This window comes from Filicampus tigris, chromosome 16 (genome assembly GCF_054856515.1).
Source record: "Filicampus tigris isolate MCC_2025a chromosome 16, RoL_Ftig_1.0, whole genome shotgun sequence".
Classification (NCBI taxonomy): Eukaryota; Metazoa; Chordata; class Actinopteri; order Syngnathiformes; family Syngnathidae; genus Filicampus; species Filicampus tigris.
The window spans coordinates 17,533,618-17,556,261 of NC_141232.1; the positions used below are offsets into that span (position 1 = coordinate 17,533,618).

The following is a 22,644-nucleotide window of genomic DNA, read 5'->3' on the forward strand; positions in this document are numbered from 1 at the left end:
GAATAGGGATACTTAAAACATCTTCATATTTCCAAGACATCTTAAGAGATCTTGAGACATCTTAAGACATTTTCACTCTGGAAATGCCCAAGGTGAGAGGCGCCGTGCAGGTGTGGGCATACTTATTGCCCCCTGGCTTGATGCCTGTACATTGGGGTTCACCCCGGTGGACGAGAGGGTAGCCACCCTTTGCCTTAGGGTGGGGGGACAGGTCCTGACTGTTGTTTGTGCCTATGCACCAAACAGCAGTGCAGAGTACCCACCCTTTTTGGAGTCCTTGAGGGTGTGCTGGAGATTGCTCCACCTGGGGACTCCATCGTTCTGCTGGGGGACTTCAATGCTCACGTGGGCAATGACAGTGAATCCTGGAGGGGCGTGATTGGGAGGAACGGCCCCCCGATCTGAACCCGAGCGGTGTTTGGTTACTGGACTTCTGTGCTCATCACGGATTGTCCATAATGAACACCATGTTCAAACATAAGAGTGTCCATATGTGCACTTGGCAACAGGACACCAAAGGCCGCAGTTCGATGATCGACTTTGTAGTCGTATCATCGGATTTGCAGCTGCATGTTTTGGACACCCGGCTGAAGAGAGGGGCGGAGATGTTAAATGATCACCATCTGGCAGACCCAAACGTATTGTGAGGGTTTGCTGGGAACGTCTGGCTGAATCCCCTGTCAGAAGGAATTTCAACTTCCACCTTGGGCAGAACTTTGCCCACGTCCCGGGGAAGGCGAGGGACATCGAGTCCGAGTGGACCATGTTTGGTGCCTCCATTGTTGAGGCGGCCGATCGGAGCTGTGGCTGCAAGGTGGTCAGTGCCTGTCGTGGCGGCAAGCCCGGACCCACTGGTGGAGACCAGCGGTAAGGGATGCTGTCCAGCTGAAGAAAGAGTCCTATCGGGCCTTTTTGGCCTGCGGGACTGACCGAGAGACCTCGGGGTGAGTATCCCCAGTCCAGCAAATGTCCCTGCCCAAGATGGCCGCAGCACTGGGGAGACCTCGGGGTGAGTATCCCAAGTCTAGCTAATGTCCCTGCCCAAGATGGCCGCCGCACTGGGGAGACCTCGGGGTGAGTATCCCCAGTCTAGCTAATTTCCCTGCCCAAGATGGCCGCCGCACTAGGGAGATCTCTGGGTGAGTGTCCCGTCTAGCTAATTCCCTGCCCAAGATGGCCGCCGCACTGGGGAGACCTCGGGGTGAGTATCCCCAGTCTAGCTAATGTCCCTGCCCTAGATGGCCGTCGCACTGGGGAGACCTCAAGGTGAGTATGCCCAGTCTAGCGAATGTACCTGCCCAAGATGACCTCGGGGTGAGTATCCCCAGTCTAGCTAATGTCCCTGCCCAAGATGGCCGCCGCACTGGGGAGACCTCGGGTAGAGTATCCCCAGTCTAGCAAATGTCCCTGCCTTAGATGGCCGCCGCACTGGGGAGACCTCAAGGTGAGTATGACCAGTCTGGCGAATGTCCCTGCCCAAGATGGCCGCCACACTGGGGAGACCTCGGGGTGAGTATCCCCAGTCTAGCTAATGTCCCTGCCCAAGATGGCCGCCACACTGGGGAGACCTCGGGGTGAGTATCCCCAGTCCAGCTAATGTCCCTGCCCAAGATGGCTGCCGCAATGGGGAGACCTCGGGGTGAGAATGCCCAGTCTAGCTAATGTCCCTGCCCAAGATGGCCGCTGCACTGGGGAGACCTCGGGGTGATTATCCCCAGTCTAGCTAATGTCCCTGCACAAGATGGCCGCCGCACTGGGGAGACCTCTGGGTGAGTATCCGCAGTCCAGCTAATGTCCCTGCCCAAGATGGCCGCCGCAATGGGGAGACATTGGGGTGAGTATACCCAGTCTAGCTAATGTCCCTGCCCAAGTTGGCCGCTGCAATGGGGAGACCTCGGGGTGAGAATCCCCAGTCTAGCTAATGTCCCTGTCCAAGATGGCTGCCGCACTGGGGAGACCAAGGGGCAATAACACTGGTCCACTGGAAATTAATGGTGAAATTTTGTGGCTCTTTTAAGGGTGAATGACGTCAGCGCTTGGACGTGTGGGTGGTAACGATTGCACATCTGCACTTTCTCCTTCGAGTCTACCTCACCTGCGCGTTGCGTTTTTATTTTTTTGGAGACTATTTTTGTCATGTCATGTCATCTTCCAAACCGCTTATCCTATATAGGGTCGCGGGGAGTTTCTGGAGCCTATCCCAGCCGTCAATGGGCGAAGGCAGACTACACCCCGAACTGGTCGCCAGCCAGTCGCAGGGCACACATAGACACTGTCACTGAGCGGGAATCGATCCCACGCTGCCCGCACACAACTCAGGCGTGTGTACCACTACACTATCAGCGGACATGAGACTATTTTTTTTAAAAATTATTTCTAATTTTTAAATTTTTTTTTTTTTCAATTTTTGTGAATCAGTGGGTCGCTTAATCTCGCGGATTAGCATACAGCTAGCTTGCGACGGAAACAGGCTAGCTTGGGGCTAGCTTGGTGCTAGTGTATTAAAATGCCTTCAGACGACAGCGACGAACACAATGGCCTGCTGGAGAAGGCAAATAAAACAATCTCTGACCTAAGAAGGGATATTCGTCGTCTCTCAGAGGAGCTCCATGAGAAGGAATCGGTCATCTCTTGCTTAGCGACCGGTTTCCCCGAACTCTCCGCGGTGGTCATGAGGAGGCACGCTCGTGAAATCCTGTCGGCGACAATGACGGCTGAGGCGGCTGGCCTCTCGGACACGGCGAAGTGGGATCCGATTGCCTGCCCGGGGCCATCCTGCTCGACACCGCTGCAGAGTGACACCTGGGTCGAGGTGGTGTCCCGCGGCCGGAGGGCCGGGGAGCCACCCCACCGCCCCCGACTGGTCTTGGGGAATCGGTTCGCCGCCCTGGCGAGTGAGTCTCCTGTTCCCATCACTGCACTACAGCAGTCGTAGACACCGACTGCTGCGTCCGACGCTGGGGCTGTGCTCCCAGGGGCTCCCTCGGATTCCCCGCCACCCACGGCGACAACCTTGGCCAGGAACTCCATGTTGGGCGGGTCCGCCGGTGACCCGGCCGTCCACTCACGCGTCGGGCTGCTCCGGGACGCGGTGTCCCGGTACACGAGTGGTCGACATCACCAGCATCATCGGCGACGCTCACCGGTGTCATCCACCGTCATCACTCTGCCTCGGTGGAGCCATCCTGGACAGTGGGGTCGTGAACCTCCCACCGGCGGTGAGTCCCTTGGCGTTCCCTCCTCACGTCACCCACCGACCACCGTTATAATTGGCGACAGCACCATTAGACGTACTCACTATCCCGGCCGGCTCCGTCACCTGCCGTTTTCCCGGAGCAAAAGTCATGGACATAGTTAACATCCTGCCGGGTGTTCTTGACTCTCTGCCATCATCCATAACCCGGCTCCTCGTTCACGTAGGGACAAACGAGACAATACGCCGACAGTCTGAGCAGACAAAGAGAGACTTTCACGCCCTATTTGCCTTGTTAAGAACCTGCGGTCTATCGGTCTGGGTGAGTGGCATTTTGCCGGCATTGTCTCGCGGAGTCGAGCGCTTCACCCGCCTTTTAAGCTTGAACACGTGGCTCCTAGGCACTTGTGGCCACCTTGATTTTGCTTTTATTGACAATTTTAACCTATTCTGGAATCGCCCGTCTTTTTACCAGCCGGATGGTGTTCATCCGAACTCTCTTGGTAGATTTTAGCCGCTAACATCCACCATGTCGTAACCAATTCCACTCCCAGCTGACTCTTGTTTACCAATCATATTTCTTCTTCTACTCATAAACGCTGCAATGACAATGTCACTACCATCACCTACAGGCCAATACCAGCTGCTCACAGTACTACCACCCTCACCAACCCCCCCCGCAGGCCCTCATTATCATTACCACTATCGGACAACTTTCCCATTGAAACCATCACCGGCAGACGCTTCCCTTGCACACACAAACAACGTGGTTTTAACATTGGTAATCTAGTATATGTTAATACTGCTCATTCATACCACCATGAGCGCACGTCCAGCACAATAATTAATCTGGCCGTGCTGAACGTGCGCTCCCTTTTAAACAAAACTTTTATCATAAACGACCTGATTTTGGACAATAATTTATATGGTATACTTTTGTCTGAGACATGGCTTGGTACAGATGCTCCAGTTGCTCTCACCGAGGCTTGCCCACCGAATTTTAACTTTTTATTTTCTACAAGGGATGGGAAAAGAGGAGGTGGGACTGCATCAATTTTTATTAATACTCTTTTATCAAAGGAGATCATTTTTAGCAGCTATTTATCGTTTGAACACCATGCCTTTGTTTTTAACAGTCCCCCTATTGTCTGCATTACCGTTTATAGACCTCCCCATCCTTCCACTTCTTTTATTACAGAATTTTCAGAATTCTTATCCATTTTATATTCCAGTTATAACAGGATTTCAATAACTGGCGATTTTAATATACACATGGACAACATCTCGGACCCACTATCCAGAGATTTTTTAAACCTTTTAAACAGCACGTCTTGCAGCCAACTCACAACAGAGGACACACCCTGGATTTGGTTATAACCTATGGCTTGTCTGCTGGTGTGTCCTCTGTTGTTGACTTGGCAGTGTCAGACCACTACTGTGTCTATTTTAACATCGCCAGTTTTAACCATCTAGCAGTCCCAGTGAGAACAGTGAAGAAACGCTACCTATCTTCTGAGGTGGCTGCAAATTTTATCAAGATCTTAAAAAGCACTCCTGCTGACATTTTACCTGCACCCTGTGATCTTATTGTTGACAATTTCAACCTACATCTTAAATCATCATTAGATTCAGTAGCTCCACTTTTAATCAAAACAACAAAAACAAAAACTGTACCCCCGTGGAGAAACAATGCTATCAAAACTACAAAGAGAAAATGCAGGAGTGCAGAGAGGAGGTGGAGAAAAAGTAAACTTACAGTACACTATGAAATTTTATGCGAACAACTGAAATCCTACAATAAAACAGTCAAACTGGCAAGATCTTCCTATTTCTCAAACCTCATTACAGTCAATAAAAACAACCCCAGAGTTCTCTTCTCCACCTTTGAACTTTTAACTAGTTCTGATTTTAATAAGTCCCCACAGAGACCAACAGACGCTCTCTGTGAGGACTTTGCAGACCACTTCAGAAGTAAAATCGATGACATAAGATCCAGTCTTTTAGCCCGTCAAAACACAAGTTTTAATAAACCTGGACAATCATATTTACATGAGGAAACACTGGAAAGTTTTGCCCTGGTTGATGCAAGGACACTTGGTCGACAACCTGCCTTTTGGATCCAATTCCCACATTTCTTTTTAAGACATTTTATGGATTTTTTGAGGAACAAATTTTAAATATTGTCAATTGCTCTCTTCAGACGGGCGTCTTCCCCGGTAACGACGGTGGTGAAGCCCCTTCTGAAGAAGAGCAATTCTGACCCGAGCATTTTTAATAATTACAGACCTGTATCCAACTTACCGCTTTTAAGTAAGATTTTGGATAAACCGGTTTTCATCCAGTTGAATCATTTTTTAAATACAAATAATATTTTGGAGAAATATCAGTCTGGTTTTATGATGAACCACAGTACGCAGACTGCTCTTTTAAGGATTTTAAATGATATTAGGTGCACTGCAGACGTGAGAAAACTCACAGTCTTGGTGCTACTGGATCTAAGCGCTGCTTTTGATACAGTAGATCACCAAATTTTATTAAATAAACTTACAAATCTAGTGGGCATCTCCGGTACTGTTTTTAACTGGTTTTATTCCTATCTCACAGACCAATATTTCTTTGTAAGTATAGATACTTGTTCCTCCAAAACCCATGAAATTAAATGTGCGGTTCCCCAAGGTTCGATTTTAGGCCCCTACTTTTTAATCTTTATATGCTTCCCCTTGGGGATGTCATCAGGGGACACGGCGTCAGCTTTCACAGCTATGCTGATGACACGCAGCTGTATATTGCCGTGTCTCCTGATGACACAGGACCCATTGATACCCTTTTAAATTGCATTTTAGATATCAAGTCATGGATGGCAGATAATTTCCTACAGCTCAATCAGGACAAAACTGAGGTTTTAGCTATCGGTCCCGAAGGTCAGAGAGAGAAGCTTTTACCAAAACTGCACATTTTTAATCCCTCACATTGTGTGAAGAACCTTGGCGTCATTTTTGACTCTGAGCTCAGTTTTATTCCTTACATTAAAAATGTAACCAAGATTGGTTTTTATCACCTTAAGAATATCGCCAGAGTCCGCCCGTTCCTCTCTCAGGCTAACATGAAAGTGCTGATGCATGCTTTTATTTCCTGTCGTTTAGATTACTGTAATGCCCTGCTCTCTGGCCTCCCGAAAAAGAGCATTTCACCATTGCAACTACTGCAGAATTCAGCCGCTCGGGTGCTGACGAGAACCAGAGGGCGGGAGCACATTACGCCAGTTTTGAAATTGCTGCATTGGCTCCCTGTGTGTTTCAGGATCGAATTTAAGGTACTTTTATTAGTTTATAAATGTGTTAATGGTCTTGGGCCATCTTATTTATCTGATTTGCTTTTATCATACCAAGCCTCGCGGATCCTGAGGTCCTCTGGCGCCGGCCTTTTATTTGTTCCAAGGGTGAGGACCAAAATGCATGGCGAGGCTGCATTCAGCCATTTTCAATCAATCAATCAATCACATTTTATTTATATAGCACTTTTCATACATAAAAATGCAACTCAAAGTGCTTTAAAACATTCAAAGCAAAACATAGAATTATCTTCAATCAAAAGAAAAGATAAATTATTTAAAAGTTGTTGAAAGCCAAACTAAAAAGGTGTGTCTTGAGCTTCCTCTTAAAAATATCAACAGTCTCTGCAGACCTGACATCCTCTGGCAGGCTATTCCAAAGGTGAGGACCAAAATGGCTGAATGCAGCCTCGCCATGCATTTTGGTCCTCACCCTTGGAATAAATAAAAGGCCGGCGCCAGAGGACCTCAGGATCCGCGAGGGCTGGTATGATAAAAGCAAATCAGATAAATAAGATGGCCCAAGACCATTAACACATTTATAAACTAATAAAAGTACTTTAAAATCGATCCTGAAACACATTTTGGTCCTCACCTTTGGAATAGCCTGCCAGAAGACGTCAGGTCTGCAGAGACTGTTGATATTTTTAAGAGGAAGCTCAAGACACACCTTTTTAGTTTGGCTTTCAACAACTTTTAAATAATTTATCTTTTCTTTTGATTGAAGATTATTTTTTATCTTATCTTACTGATTTTAGTTCTTGGACTATACTACTGTTCTGTCTTTTAGTTTTGTTGCTCTCTGCCGTTGTCAGCTTTTAGCTGCAGTGTTTCCTCATGGGGAGGCCTCCGCTTTGAGGGAGGGGTGGCTGCCCTTCCCGCGGGGGCTGTCATCGCAGGGACTCCTTGGGTCTGGGTGGCCGGCGGCCTCTACACTTTGTGTGGGGTCCGCCTGTCTAATCCGGGCCTCTATGGTGGTGGCGCCCCTGTGGCCGTGGGCTGTCATTCCCCTCGGGGCGGAGAGCTCCCCTTGGGTACCCTTTCCTCATATGGTTTCTCTGTGCCTTGTCATGTCTTTTTAACACATTTTATCAGGTTGTGCACTTTGTGTGGGTGTGTGTGAATGATTGCTGATGTACTAATGGATATTTGTCTTGGTTTTGTTGGGAGGGAGGGCATGAATGGATTTTTTTTTCTTTTTCTAATTATCTATTTATTTTTTATTACACTTTTTTTTTTTTTAATGTTTTGCTTTGAATGTTTTACAGCACTTTGAGTTGCATTTTTATGTATGAAAAATGCTATATAAATAAAATGTGATTGATTGATTGATTGAATGAGTTGAATGTGTGGGATGTAGGAATTTTGGGGGTGTTGAAAAGCTGAATGTGAGTTGAATGAGTTGAATTTCTTGAATTTGTGGAAATTGGAATGGTGTAAATGTAAAAAGTTCAATGTGCCAATGGAAACTAATTGTGAACAGTCTAATTTTTTTGTTTTTTTTTTAAGGATGAATGAGTTGAATATGTGGGAAATAGGAATTTGGGGTGTGTTGAAAATCTTGACCAAGATGAGTTGAATGAGATGAATGTTGTGAATTTCAAATAGGAATGATGTAAATGTGAATTGTTGAATATGGCAATGGGAATGAATGGTGGAATTTTGTGGGGTTTTTTACAGGTAAATAAGTGGAATTTTTGAGAAGTAGGAAGTTTGGGTGTGTTAAAGTTTACCAATGTGGGTTGAATGACTTGAATGTTGTGAATTTGAAATTGGATTGGTGTAAATGTTAAAAATCGAATGTGTCAAAGGAAATGAGTGGTGAATAGTTGAATTTTTGTGTTTTTTTAAGGGTGAATAAATTGAATTTTGGGGAAATAGGAATTGTGGGTGTGTTGAAAAGCGATACCAATGTGAGTTGAATGATTTGAATCTTGTGAATTTGAAATTGGAATGGTAGAAATGGGAAATGTTGAATCTGACATTGAATGTTTTTTTGGGGGGTGAAAAATGGGAAATATTGGGGAAACGGTAAATTTAGAAAAAAATACTACCCCGGAAGGCATGAATTTTCTGAATGTTTTGAAACTTGAATGAAGTCAATCGGATGAAGAATGCGGAAGGAGTCACGCACCGAAAAAGTGGTCGGAATAAAATAGAATAAGTTTAAAGTGTAGGAATAACATATGTGTGAAGGGCTCTGCCTTCACACAATTAATGTGCAACTCCTTTTGTAAAAATAAAATGTAATAAAAAAAAAAATAGAAAAATAAAATCCCATAAAACTGTGTTATCACCATGAGGAGAAGGTTTCTGATATGCCTTGGGTCATTTTTTTTTTGTTTATATAAAAACTGAACGGGTCCCACAGTCCCGTGAATACCATACAAGGGTTAAATGAAATATCAGTTGAAGATATGGAACATAATCATGCGACATGGTACAAACCTAAAGCAGTGACACTGGATGAGTTTGAAGCACAAATGGCTCAGCCTCAGATGAAGTGATTCAAAAGGGGATAGCGAAACAGCCCAGTGACATGAATCCAACATTGACTGGCAGTAAACGTGCACATTACAGCAGCCCAACAGCAAGAGTCACACAAGCGCCGTCAGCCAAAGCAGCATGCTAAATTGCTCACAAACCCAAATGGGATTATATATATGCTATCTGGGATTTTTTTCACCATGTGACCCAGCATTATTGTGTTCAGTTGACTTCTTTTTTGTGTTGCCTTTCTCATCATTCAATTTCTCATTGCATTTTCCTTCATGGCAACAGGAATATTTTACCCAAGGGTCGGTTAACTTGTTACATTTCTTGCACACAGATGTGATTTAAAAAAAAATCTATATATATAACTCCTAAAATATTTTACAAAACTTGCATTTGCAAGTTTGACACAGCTTTTGGAATTAAAAAAAAAAAAAAACAGTCATGCGGGTATAACATGCACAACTCAACACCAAAAGACCAGTGGCACTTCACAGTTTCGAAAGCATCTTTGTTCGCAAGAATTATGATGGAAGTCACGGTTTAATTTTTTGTAGAAAAAAAATGCCCCAAGGTACTTCAATAATGACCACTAAATTAGTCATAAGTAATTCACAACTAGTTCTCTGTTTTCTGGGAGTCTCGTGTGCATGGTGTAGTCAATGTGATGTCTTTACTTTTTGTTGCCATACTTTAATTAAGAAAATGTCAGCAGTTATTATATTTAACATACTCCGTTATTCTTAATAGCCATCTCATCCCCATTTCCTATACTTCACCCATTACATTCCTTATGAATGAATGCCTTATTCAAGGCTGTTAAGGGCTTTCGGAAATGTTTTCCCTTGTACTATATAGTAACTCCGCCTCATCTCCTCTCCCTTTTTCTCCTCAACTTTTCATCATTTCTTTATTTGGGATTTCAGCGAGCTGTATCATACAAAAGTCTCTGATACAATGTGGTGGTGGCTGTTTTTTATATTGAGCAGTCTTTTGTTTGTTTTAGTGTTCATATTCTTGACCTGTTGGCAACGCTACAAGGTTTTTAATGAGACATGCCTGAGGCCTCCAGGACCTTTGGTTAACGATGACAAAAAGAGGGATGAAAGGCTCAAGAAAGGTAAAATCCATAATTTCTGACATTTGCAGATTTAATAATCAATCTTCCTCCTTGCCTTTCTCTATTGAATCCATAAATATAAAATTCATAACATTGCAAAAGTATTATTGTTATCAACAATGAATTGTAGTTGTTCCTTACCTCTACTGCCATAAACCTTACAGCTACTTTTATATCTTATAGCAGCCTTGGGATATCAAATACATTTCAGATGAATTATGATCAATTGATAAATATAAAATATATACTGTACACGCACACATACACACACACATATATATATATATATATATATATATATATATATATATATATATATATATATATATATATATATATATATATATATATATATATATATATACACACAAGACTACCGGTCAGGTTTTTTTTTTTTTTTTTTTTAGTTTTAACCGAGAGCAAGCTACAAATCAATTTGCTGTAAAGCAAAAAAAATTCCCTGTTATAAAAGCACAAAATAGAATAAAAAACTTGCGCATTTGGGTTGTTCATAAATAATAGTAATAATGATGATTAAAAAAAAGATTAAATACAGGAAAACACCCTTTCTTGTATGGCTAGAATGAAGTTGCAGATCAAATCAGGTAGCACTTGCCAACTAGTAACTTTAACTTCATTATAAGAGCAGCAGAGGACAGCTCATGCTGCACCACGGCTCTTGTGCGATTCTATATGACAGGGAGCACGGTCTTGCTAATAACCGCCCGGGATGGAACATTGGAACGGGGCTCCAGCATGTTTAATAAACGTTTGAAGCCCGGCTCCATTGCATAGATGGTGCTATGTAAATGCAGATTGCTTCAGTAATTGCTAATATCTTTGGCTCTGATTGCTTTCACTTCTCCAGGCTGCTTAAAAGAAGCGGGGATAAGTTGTTGGTGTTGAGCGTGTTTCTTTTTTCTACCCCCTGTCACTGTATTGGCGTGATGCCGTCTTACATGTGCATTGTAGTGTCTTCCAAGAACACGCCGTCAGATGTAGTTTAATTAACACAATGAATTAGTCCAACCGGCTACTGTGGGCCGCAGCCGACGCCAATACAGTACAACAACTGTTAAGTTCACAAAAGTCTCACGGCTCCCTCTCCTTCGTCTCGCCTGCATCCGCCCCCCCCCCCCCCCCCCCCCTCCCCCCACATCTCGAGCTGTGCGATGCATTCATTAGCCTCGGAAAACACACAACTCGGCAAAACACTAATTCAACCACAATACAGATAACCCAATTCGTTACAACTAGTGTTGCTCCGATGTCATTTTTTGGCCCCGATACCGATTCCAATACCCAGCTGTGCTGTATCGGCCGATGGCGATACTGTACCGATACCAGACTTAAAAAAAAAAATAAAAATAAAAAAAAAGATATATATGAGCATTTTTTTTTTGTAATTCTAAAGAACTGGATACTCACTTGGATGTAAAACCATTGCTATCATGGCTTGTTCAGACTTAAAACCCTTTGTGAAACAGGAAAAAATAAGAAATAATATACACGAGGTATGTGCCCTGCGACTGGCTGGCGACTAGTTCGGGGTGTAGTCTGCCTTCGCCCATTGACGGCTGGGATAGGCTCCAGCAACTCCCCGCGACCCTGTATAGGATAAGCGGTTTGGAAGATGACATGACATGACATACACGAGGTATCTTTGAGAGAGATTGTGTCGGATTAATTATAAAAGCTATAGGACATGATTATAAAAGTTTGTTTTGAGTATTAGTGACCCATCGCAACAACTTTTGCTCCCAAATCCACTTTCAAAACCAAAAACAAGCAGTAGAAAATATCCAACAAGTTCAACTCCAAAATCCAAAATTGAGCAGGGTTTGTTGTTGCGGTCCATTCCCCTTGTTCATGCTCGCTGCCGCCGCAAGCACTTGGTGCTTGTTCACATGTTTCGTCCTCAAATGTTTTATCAGGTTTGACGTATTGAACCTGGCCACTTTGGTTCCACCTCTTGGAACTTTCGCACCGCTAATTTTGCGCTTAGCTGTGGTAGTCGCTGGAGTTTCTATGTTGAAGTACAGTAGTTCCATATCGCCGCCGACATTATTTCTCCTGTACCTCACTGTTTTTTTTTTATCTCTCAACATGAAAAAGCAGCCCCGCCATTGGTTAAGAGCGTCCGCTCTGGGCCAATAGCGACGGCTAATACTGAACAGTCACCACACACCAGTGTCGTGAATGAGCAAGATACTGTACAAGGCGCTACATTCAATGTAAATTGAGCAAGGTTTGTTTTTGCGGTCAATTCCCCTTGTTAATGCTCGCTGCCGCCCCCGCCGCAAACTCTTGGTGCTCGTTCACATGTTTCGTTCTCAAATGTTGCATCAGGTTTAACGTATTGAACCTGGCCACTTTGGTTCCGCTTCTTGCAACATTCGCTCTAGCTGGAGTTTCTATGTTGAAGTAGTTACATATCGCTGACATTATATCTCCTGTACCCCCTACACACACACACACATGAAAAAGCAGCAGGGAGCAAGATACAAAGCGCTGCATTCAACGTTCTTTACTAGTACAGCATCGGCACGTTATTTGTAAGTACTCGCAGATACCGATACCAGTGTTTTAATGTGGTATCGGTATCGGAACAACATTAGTTACAACATGTTTGAAGTGTTACCTGAAACATACCGCACGGAGGTCGCACAACACCGACGCACAGTTGAACAACAAATGTGGCAGTCGCTTGGTCTCAGGCGTCGACTTTTTTTTTCTTTTCTCCCATCAAATGTATCCGTTGTATGACTGCGTGCACCGAACTGTGAAGCCCGTACCGAGGGGAACGGGATGAATACAAAAACCATTACATCCCTAATGTATGTATATATATATATATATTAGGGATGATAATATCCGGATATGAACCTCACAATACGATAATTATCACGATATTGTGGGAAGGTTGGCGATATATTAAAAGCTCACAATACTGTATAAAAGGTCACGATAGTAAAAAAAAAAAAAAAAGGACATCAGCACCAGCATTCACAAAGAAATATATGACATATACAATGACCAAACACCTAATATTGAGGTACTTGCTTGCTAATGGACATACATATTGTGAATTGGGTCAATTTGTAGAGAAACTCAAATGTGTTATGTTTCTCTTTATCTGGCAGTTAGCATGGGTCTTAAATATTTATCCGTCCATTATAGGTGGCAAAAAGTTGTATCAAATTAAAGTGCACTAATAAGCAAACCACCAGAGGGTGCTGGAACTGCACGAAGGGGTGGAACGGTTTTTGAAAACCGACAAAACCGATCGGTCCAACCATTTCGGTTCAAGCTCAAATGTATTTTTAGCTAAATAATTCTCATTCCCCTCGATAATGTTCAACTATTGGATGGTGATGCATATTTAAGTTTGCATCTGACTTCTCAAACTCAGTTAAAATCACATCATTTCCGAAGAAAATTATTGCATGTCTTTGCGATATGCATATTGCACCTGCCATTATCGCGATATCGATATTTTTTCTGTATATTTTGCAGCCCTAATGGACAGGATATGGAAATGAACTTAAATTTAGCAGCTCTTTGTGGTAGTTTTGGAGTTTTTGGAGACTCTGAGATCCCTCCAGGTCAGACGTAAAATGTGTCTGCTGCTTGATAAAAATACTTGTATTTCATTCATCCATCCATTATCTGTACCGCTTATCCTCACAAGGGTCGCGGGCATGCTGGAGCCTATCTGAGCTGTCTTCGGGCAATAGGCGGGGAATACCCTGGATTGGTTGCCAGCCAATCGCAGGGCACACAGAGACAAACAAACAACCACACTTACAATCACACCTAGTGGCAATTTAGAGTGTCCAATCAATTTACCATGCGTGTCTTTGGAATGTGGGAGGAAACCGGAGTATCCAGAGAAAACCCACGCAGGTACGGGGAGAACATGAAAACTCCACACAGGGAGGCCGGAGCCGGGATTGAACCCACGTCCTCTGAACTGTGAGGTGGACGTGCTAACCAGTCGACCACCGTGCCGCCCATACTTGTATTTATCTTTCATAATATATGAAATATAATACAGTAATTATGCCGCCAAAAACAACAACAAACTGTACCAACCCACTTGTAAGAACACGTACATCCAAACGCATTCAGGTTGGCAAACCTACTGTAATATTAGATTGTAATCATAAAAAACAGCCCCCAAAGTGTATGTCCTGGAACTGTCTTACATTTATCAAACTGTAGCCTGTAAACACTTACAGGATTCCGCATGGATCGGGTTCCCAATGCTCTGGATGCTGTGGTTATTGGCAGCGGTATGGGTGGTTTGACAGCTGCAGCTCTTTTGGCCAAGGCTGGAAAGAGAGTTCTTGTTTTGGAGCAACACGACCAGGCTGGTGGCTGCACTCACACCTTCCAAAATAAGGGATTTGAGTTTGATGTGGGTAAGTCAATTCCTCTATTTTTTCTTTGTACTTAGTAGTAGTAGTTTAAATAACTATGGTCTGGTAACAGCTTTAGTGCAGGGGTCTGCAACCCGCGGCTACACAGCTTTGTGACTTTGTGTGTCTGTGACTTTTGAAAGAAAAAAAAAGTGTTTGATTTCAATTTTTTTACTTTCAAATGCAATTCTTATTTTGACAATTATGGTGCTCTTGTAACATTCAAACAAAAATGTTTTTATGTACTCAGTTTTTATCACTCCAAATATGCGTGGATAAATCAAACAAAAACAAGTTTCTTATGAAAACAGCACCATACATGATCTATATCGCTCACTTAACCTCTCAGATGAAAGCCTATAATATTGTGAGTATGACGTCTTTACAGCCCTGATGTGCCACTGTGCTCATGCACATTAACCAGGTAAAATATAGATTTTAATTGGACGTTATTTTTGCAAAATAATATTTGTCATTGTTAAGTGAGGTAGTCATTTTTAATTGAAGTTGGTAGCTGACTGCACGCTTCACAGCAGTGAACTCAATTCCCAACTGAAGGGGTAGGGGGGTTGTGGGTTGATGATTGGTTTCCAATGAGTGAAAGTCTGCCTACAACCGTACGTTTGCATCGGGCACCGACACACCTTCGCACGCTCCTGAGAGTATGCGTGATAAAATGATGATGGAGCACAGATGCACACAACATTTTTGGTTCCTTCAGGTGGATCGTTTAAATGGATGGCGGGCCCGGGAGGGCCATGTTTTCACTAACAAGTTAATTTTATATATTTTTTGATCAAGAAAATGAAAAGAGTTGTCATTTTCAATTTTATCAATAAATTTGGGAGAAATTAGGAAATAAGTGACTCCATGAATAATCGCCCTTGTTAATGAGCAGAATGGCCGCGATCCCCTAGCATTCTATCCCTGTTAGGCCGGAGTCACTGGAGGAACCGATTACAAACTCTCCATTGGAAATCATTGTACTTTCATTGTTTATAACGTCCAAAAATGGCGATCAATTAGCACCAAAATTTATGTGGACATCTCTACTAATTCCCACTTCAACATATCAAATGGATTAACCTCTCCGTGGCTGATTTATATGAGAATGAGGAAATCTGGAAGTGAGCAGAGCTACATAGATTTAGGCTGGGACGAGCACGCACTGCTTCTTTGCTTGAAAAAAAAAAAAAAAAAAAAAAACCACTGCTTCTTTGCTGATCACGGTTAGGACGGGCGAGGCATTAAACACCAGTCAGGATATTTACAGAGACTGAAGTGGAAATGAGTAGGCGTGCACATTTATTTGAATGACAAATGGCCCCAGTTTTTTGATCGACAACACGCCGTCCAATTTGGAACGTAAATAGCCAAAAAGGTATGTTCCAATGCGGCCACAATCGGTTGTGGAGTCAGCCTTGCTGGAACTTTTTGTTCGCTGAACATTGACGCTTGTTCAATGAGGGCTTAACTCACGCTCTGGCGGCTGCAAGCGGTGTCTTGGCGACTGCTTGGGAGGCAACTCCGCGAGGCAACCCCGCGACATGAAGATCGACGCAGGCTGGATGCAGAGTAAGGAGCAAATGTTGCTGTGCTAACACCTTTTGTTTTAACGACCTGAAGTTAGTTGTTGGTATTAGCCGTCCTATTATCTTACCTTTAGCCAGGGAGGGAAGAGGGGGGCGTAAAGCCCCAATCTGCCTGCTGCTGCTGCAAGCCGCTGTCTCTCTCCCTCCTGAGACAGGGGTTTAGCGTCGCTAAATGTCCGAAATATAACCAGTCGGGGTTCGTGTGCACATTCATGCTCTTGTCCGCTTCAGCTTGTGAAAGTGGAGGAGCAATCGCTACGGTGTTTTCACATTTTATGTCAATAAATCCAAACTATTGTGCAGAACACTTTTATACTTTCACAGGTTGAAGTGGACAAGAGTAGTAATGTGCATTTGTATTTTGGTGGCGATCGGTCGCCGTTTTAGACAACAGAACTGACAAAGCGAGCAATATTACCATGCTAGCCTCCCTCCCGTGACGTAGACCGCTGAGGCCGAAAACATAACATAAGCCACGTCCCAAAAGCGGGCGGGGCAATTTGTCGTAAATCTAATCACAAAAAAATACTAGAGTCTTTTGGGGGGGGACACTTTAGTACTGATGTCATTTTTACATGCAAACCTATTATATAAGTGCCAATGTTAAGCTCACCCAAACTTTAAGGCTTAAAGGGGCATTTAAAAGCTTAAACCTTAAAGTTTAAGGTCTGCTTTCATTTAATGAATATGAGGAGAACTCCGATAGACATAGACAGCGACTATTTTCTTTGAAAGTAAACTTCAACCAAGCATCTTTTTGCAGATTTCAAAATGTTTTTGTTACAAACAGAAATAAAATTGCATGTTCTCTGTTGGAGCTAATATGCAGTGTTATCCTCATTTTGAATATGAAAAGGATTTGGTGGATTTTACTTTGTGAGATTGTCCAAATGGATTTTTGAGTATTTAAAGTTTTCAACCCTTGGTTTTCAGAAACATTCTATGGAAGTACATAGGATTTGTATTTGGTGGGGAGGGGGGAATGAGAACATGACATTTAAAGTTAAAATGAGAATTAAATCTCAAAATCTCAGCCAATTTGGAGCAAAGGCGGGACTACTAGGTTAGTGTAGTGTGAGTTCTTTGATATACCGTAAACTGGTGTGCCAAAAGGATGTCAGCAAATCAGGAGACCATATTATACACAAGTACAGAGAAAAAACAGCTTTTTAATGGGTTTGGGGTAGCGGGGAGGGGGCATATTATACACGCTTGCATGTTATATACAGGATTTTACGGTAATTGGTCTGTATATTTCGTCACTCCTGTTAACCCTGTAATGCTGCATGGCGTAAAATAGAAGTGCACCTTATGTCTCGTCTTTTTTGGCTGTACGTGTAGGTCTGAATATAAAAACCTGCCAAAGTGGCTAGTGGAAGTGGGGCGTCACCCACCACTGATTAAATTCGCCCACATTTGACGGGTTATTTGGTGGTAATTAGTGACAGACCGACAATCGGCCGGGCAGATATTACAGATATACCGATATTTCAAATTTTGCGATTATATTGATCTGATGCAATCGATTAAAAACTAGGTATTTTGGCTCTCACGGTCGCAATGAGCTCTGCCTTCAAGACTCACGCACCAGGTGAGTAGAAAATATTGCGAATGTTCCAGTGAGCGAAGGTAAGTTAAGGCTAAAGACTTAAGCGAAATTGTAATACATCTCAATCGTATACAACTCACAACTACTTGTAACATAACTATGAGCTCATTAACGTTATATAAACACAAACGAAGCAGCTGCTCTGCTCGCTCGTAGTCTTTCTATACATGCCTGTAGTGTTAATCACTAGAATTTACAGCAATTGTACTTTAAATCGTGTAAAACACAGCTGTTACCTTGTGTATTAAATGTGCTATATAGATAAAATTGACTAGTGGTCAATGGGGAGAGGTTAGCTCGCAGGCTATCTACCAACTAACCAAAGCTGGGCTCTTGACCCTTTTTTGCCGGTCCGGCCTCGACCCACCGCCCTTGACCTGGGTACCCTTGCGGCCTCGACCCTCCTGCCCCCCCCCCAAAAAAACAAATAAAAGCGTTAATGACGAGTGGGAGAAATCCTAACGGCCTAGGTTTATTTAAAGATCATTAGCTGGCTAACTTACTCTTCAAACCCGCTGTGGACACGCTTCAAACATGCTAAAAAACATGTTTCAAACATGCCACTAGTACTTACCCAACTGCATATGCTTACTTTCATTGCAAGCCCTGGGGTTGGTTTTGTCATATTGTATAATTATTTGGGTCCAACAGACGGCAAGAAGTCGCATTCAACAAGTTACTTATTTAATTTCCACACTTCCTTTCTACTCCTAATCCCAGCCTTCAAAATAAAAGCATACCAGCAAACCATTACACAGCAGGTTTGCTACGGCGTATTTCCAGAGCGAATAAGAAAGAGAGAGAGAGAGGTGAAGTTTAGGTCGTTCTAAACTTCAATGAAGACATCCGTGAACGTATAACTGCAGTGCTGCACGAAGTTTGACTTTATACTCGCGGACACAACGTTGTTTTGAAAATGTGTGGCATGTGTTGCAGACCTGTCGCCAACAGCACAATGCATCGGTCACGTGATGCAATGCGGCAGTTGTCGCTTGCGCCAACGCGGGAGTAGAAAGAAGCCTAAAAAGAAGCCTAGAAGCCTAAAAAGAAGCCTTTCACCGAGTAGGCTGAGTAGGTCCAGCGGCCACGTCACCCACATCAGGGCCGATTAGTGGGCCTTTTTTACAATTTGTCAGCCCCCACACCCCGCCCCAAAAATGGGTGTCTGGCCAGACCAGTCCGGTCCCGGGACAGACTGCCCAGATTTGCAACTGACTGCTAATTTGCTACATCAAACACATGGCTCCGGAGAAAGGTTTAATCACTTGAAATAAAATAAAGTTGCTGATAATATGGATAGGGAAATGAATGAATGAGTGAGTGAGTGAGTGAGTGAGTGAGTGAGTGAGTGAGTGAGTGAGTGAGTGAGTGAGTGAGTGAGTGAGTGAGCGAGCGAGCGAGCGTGCATGCGAGCGAGCGAGCGTGCGTGCGTGCGTGTGTGTCTGTACATGTCTGTGTCTGCAAGTCACACTAAAGCTGGTGTACAAGTTGATAGCAAAACACTGCAAGAGATAGTCAATAATAAGTGTGCCTGTTTGACTACTATCTGCCACAAAAAGCCAGTGTGACGAAGACGGCAGCTGCATATGGGACACACAAGTGTGGCGGAACACCCACAAAAAGCAACAGAGAGAAGACAGTCATGTTCATTTCTCCGCTGGTTGCGTTGAGGATGCACTTTTGTATTTTTGAACTTTAAAACAAAGATAAGTGAAACGTGAAAGATGAACATTTCTGTTAGGGTATATTGAATTTTTGGAAAACGATTACTGTAGTAAACTTTCAGGAGATATTTGATTGGCTGCATGCAACTCAATCGGTGTGTGTATTATAATTTTTTTTTTGACCGTGTAGTAAAGTGAGTAACGACTAGGGATGTAACCATCATTCAAGCCCCGATTCGTTTCAAGTTTTGATTTTCAGTTCCAGATTTTCGATTCGATTCGTTTTTTTAGAAATCACTACCATGCTTGTCTCTGTGCGCTAGTGTAGTGCTGCAGCCATCCACAAACGCAATACACGATGTTTGGCGCAAGCGCATAGTTTGATTTAACATTCAAAATGCGGTATGCATCTGGAATGGGAAAAAAGAAATAAAGCAATATGAATTATTAGCTCTGCAGGATATTGGGATCATACAAATCCTCTTTTTCTAAAGCTAAATATTGTAAAATTTAAGGACCTTGTCGAATTTAAAACAAATCGGTTGATGTTCAAAATACATTCAAATTTGCTTCCAGTAGATATAAAAAAAATGTTCAGCAGAAGAGAAAAAAATGAGGGAAAAAAATGAACGTAAAAAAACCCAAAACATATTCCCGAACCACTCTTAAAAGTATGTGTTGCAACATGTGTTGTAAATTTATGAAATTGTCTTGGTGAAGAAATCAAAGGCGTCAGAAACTTGGTGTATTTTGTTATATCATGAATAACTATACGACCTGTTTTTGCTGTTGCATTCTATTTAATCATTAATTAATTAATTGTGTTATTTTTGGTATTATTATTGTTAACCATTGTTAGTGTATATGCAACAAAAGCATTGTCTTTTATTTGGTGAACGAGGGGTAGGATATTTATAGGTTCTTTGAACTTCAACCTATTCCTTTTGAGTTTCAATTGTAATTTTATTTTGAAACTTGTGAATTTTGTTTTAAACATGATGCTCCTATAAAGGGAAAAAAAATAGAATTGTGTCAGATGTCAAATGTCAGACTGGCTTCTGAATGTACAGTAGGCTAATTAATACTTGTTTCCACCAGGCATTCATTATCTTGGCCAGCTTCATGAAAACAGCCTGCTTAGGGTTGCCCTGGATCAGATCACAGAGGGCCAGCTGCAGTTTACTCGGCTTGAGCAACACTTTGATACATTGGTCCTGGGCCAGCCAGGTAGACACAGGTAAGACCTACTACTAGATGTATTGTATTCATTTTTTTTCAATGTATGTTGTTTAGTTTACCATCTTTCACCCATTCTACTTCATTCCACCTTTACTTCCTAGGGAGTATCGTATACATGCAGGGAAGACTGAAATGGCAGCTAATCTGAAGAAGCAGTTCCCAGGAGAGGAAGATGCTATTGATGAGTTCTTTAGATTAATGAAGGTAGAGTAAGAGGAAGCAACCGTGGATCAATTTGGAATTGAATTGGTTGAGGCATCTAACAGTTTTTTGGGGGGTTTTTGATTGATGAAATTGAAATGATTGAGGAATTACTTTACAGAAATATTAAATTGTAGATATGGTATGTGATATTGTTGTACAGGATGTAATATTTATCATGGTCTTATTTGATTTTAGGTAATTGTAATTCATATTCAGGTAATCAGATTTTGTATTTCACATTCAGTTATTTGATCGTGGGAACTATTGTAAGTTTTTTTGAGCTTTAACCTGATTATCGTACTGCATAGGGAAAAAGCTGAAGAGCCTTGAAATTATCACCTTCCATCTCATATGAAACTTCAAGGTGTAAACTTTGTATAGGCTGAGGGAAAAAAATGAACCACAACTGTAATTAGTCTTCTCCTCGCGATAACAGCCTTAGATATTCTTGATTGTGGTTGACAGGTAAAACTGGTCTATTCCTAAAAAGAACAACTGCCCTACTTAAAGCAGAAGTCAACCCAAACATATTTTTTTCAAGAATATGTTCCCAGCAGGGCCACTAGTTGAAACACGGCATTCTGCCATTTTGTCTTCTGTCGACTGAAAATTACATCACAATGACCAATCACGGCTGACCAGTTTTCTGAATCCGACAAAATGGCCGCCCCCAGAGATGGCTAAAAAAGGAGTGCATTTTGCCACTTAACTTATATTCCACAAATACAAAATTAATCAGAATGCAGTGTTTCAACTAGTGGGCCTGCTGGGAACATATTCTTTATAAAAATATGTTTGGGGTGACTGCCGCTTTAATTAAGGGACATGGAACTAAATTTAGCCAGTTGAATAATGCAGTAAACTTTTTTCAAAACTGCTCGTGCACAATGTTAATTTAAAAAAAAAAAAAGTATAGTAATGTAAACATGATCATTAAATATGTGTTTGCTCGCTTGCAGTTAGCCTCTCAACGGACACCACTTATTGCCTGTTTGAAGATTATTCCATATTGGCTTGTCAACTTCCTGGTGTGGACTGGTTTATTAGATCGCATATCGACAGTGTTCCGCCTAGCAACCACAAACCACTCTGAAGTAATATCCCGTCTCACAGAAAACAAAGACCTTCAGGCTTTATCTGCCTACCTTTTCTATGGTATTGGACATTCACAATGTTTAAAATACAATATTATTCTTAAAGATCAAGCACACGCAGTTAAAACTTATTAACAGTTTTTTCTCTGTTTTTTCTCGAAGGTGTGCCTCCGAAACAGTCTAGCTTTCTCATCAATGCCCTCCTTCTACACCATTACAAACGTGGTGCATACTATCCAAGAGGAGGCGCGAGTGAATTTGCCTTTCACATCATTCCTGTCATTCAGCAGACAGGGGGCTCTGTTTTGGTCAGGGCACCAGTGCAGCGTATACTGCTAAACCAACAGGGGAAAGCTTGTGGTGAGGAAACGTCTTTGTTTTTAGGATAACACTTTTTTTATATATATATATATATATATATATATATATATATATATATATATATATATATATATATATATATATATATATATATATATATATATATATATATATATATATATATATATATATATATATATATATATATATATAAAAATATGTATATTAGTGCTGTCAAATTTACCACGTTAACGGGCGGGAATTAAATTTTGTAATTGATCGGGTCAAAATATTTGACGCATTTAACGCAAGCGCAAAATGACCAGCGATGCATGCACAGTGAGCAGCAGAACGTACGCGTGT

At 42.3% G+C, this 22,644-nt stretch overlaps 1 protein-coding gene across 4 annotated transcripts in view; it reads left to right on the plus strand.

The window, feature by feature from the left end:
- Positions 1-22,644, plus strand: part of LOC147135043 (all-trans-retinol 13,14-reductase-like) — a 56,768-nt gene that overhangs the window by 5,180 nt on the left and 28,944 nt on the right. For 2 of the 4 annotated variants that reach the window (XM_086055746.1, XM_086055748.1), the window contains exons 3-8: positions 10,024-10,137; positions 14,379-14,561; positions 20,522-20,660; positions 20,764-20,866; positions 21,826-22,021; positions 22,123-22,320. In XM_086055746.1, the coding sequence (XP_085911872.1) occupies positions 14,387-14,561; positions 20,522-20,660; positions 20,764-20,866; positions 21,826-22,021; positions 22,123-22,320 (811 nt within the window). In that variant the 5' untranslated portion in view covers positions 10,024-10,137; positions 14,379-14,386. Of the gene's footprint in view, positions 1-9,974; positions 10,138-14,378; positions 14,562-20,521; positions 20,661-20,763; positions 20,867-21,825; positions 22,022-22,122; positions 22,321-22,644 lie in introns of those variants that run through there. The other 2 variants (XM_086055745.1, XM_086055747.1) reach the window with 2 other exon arrangements.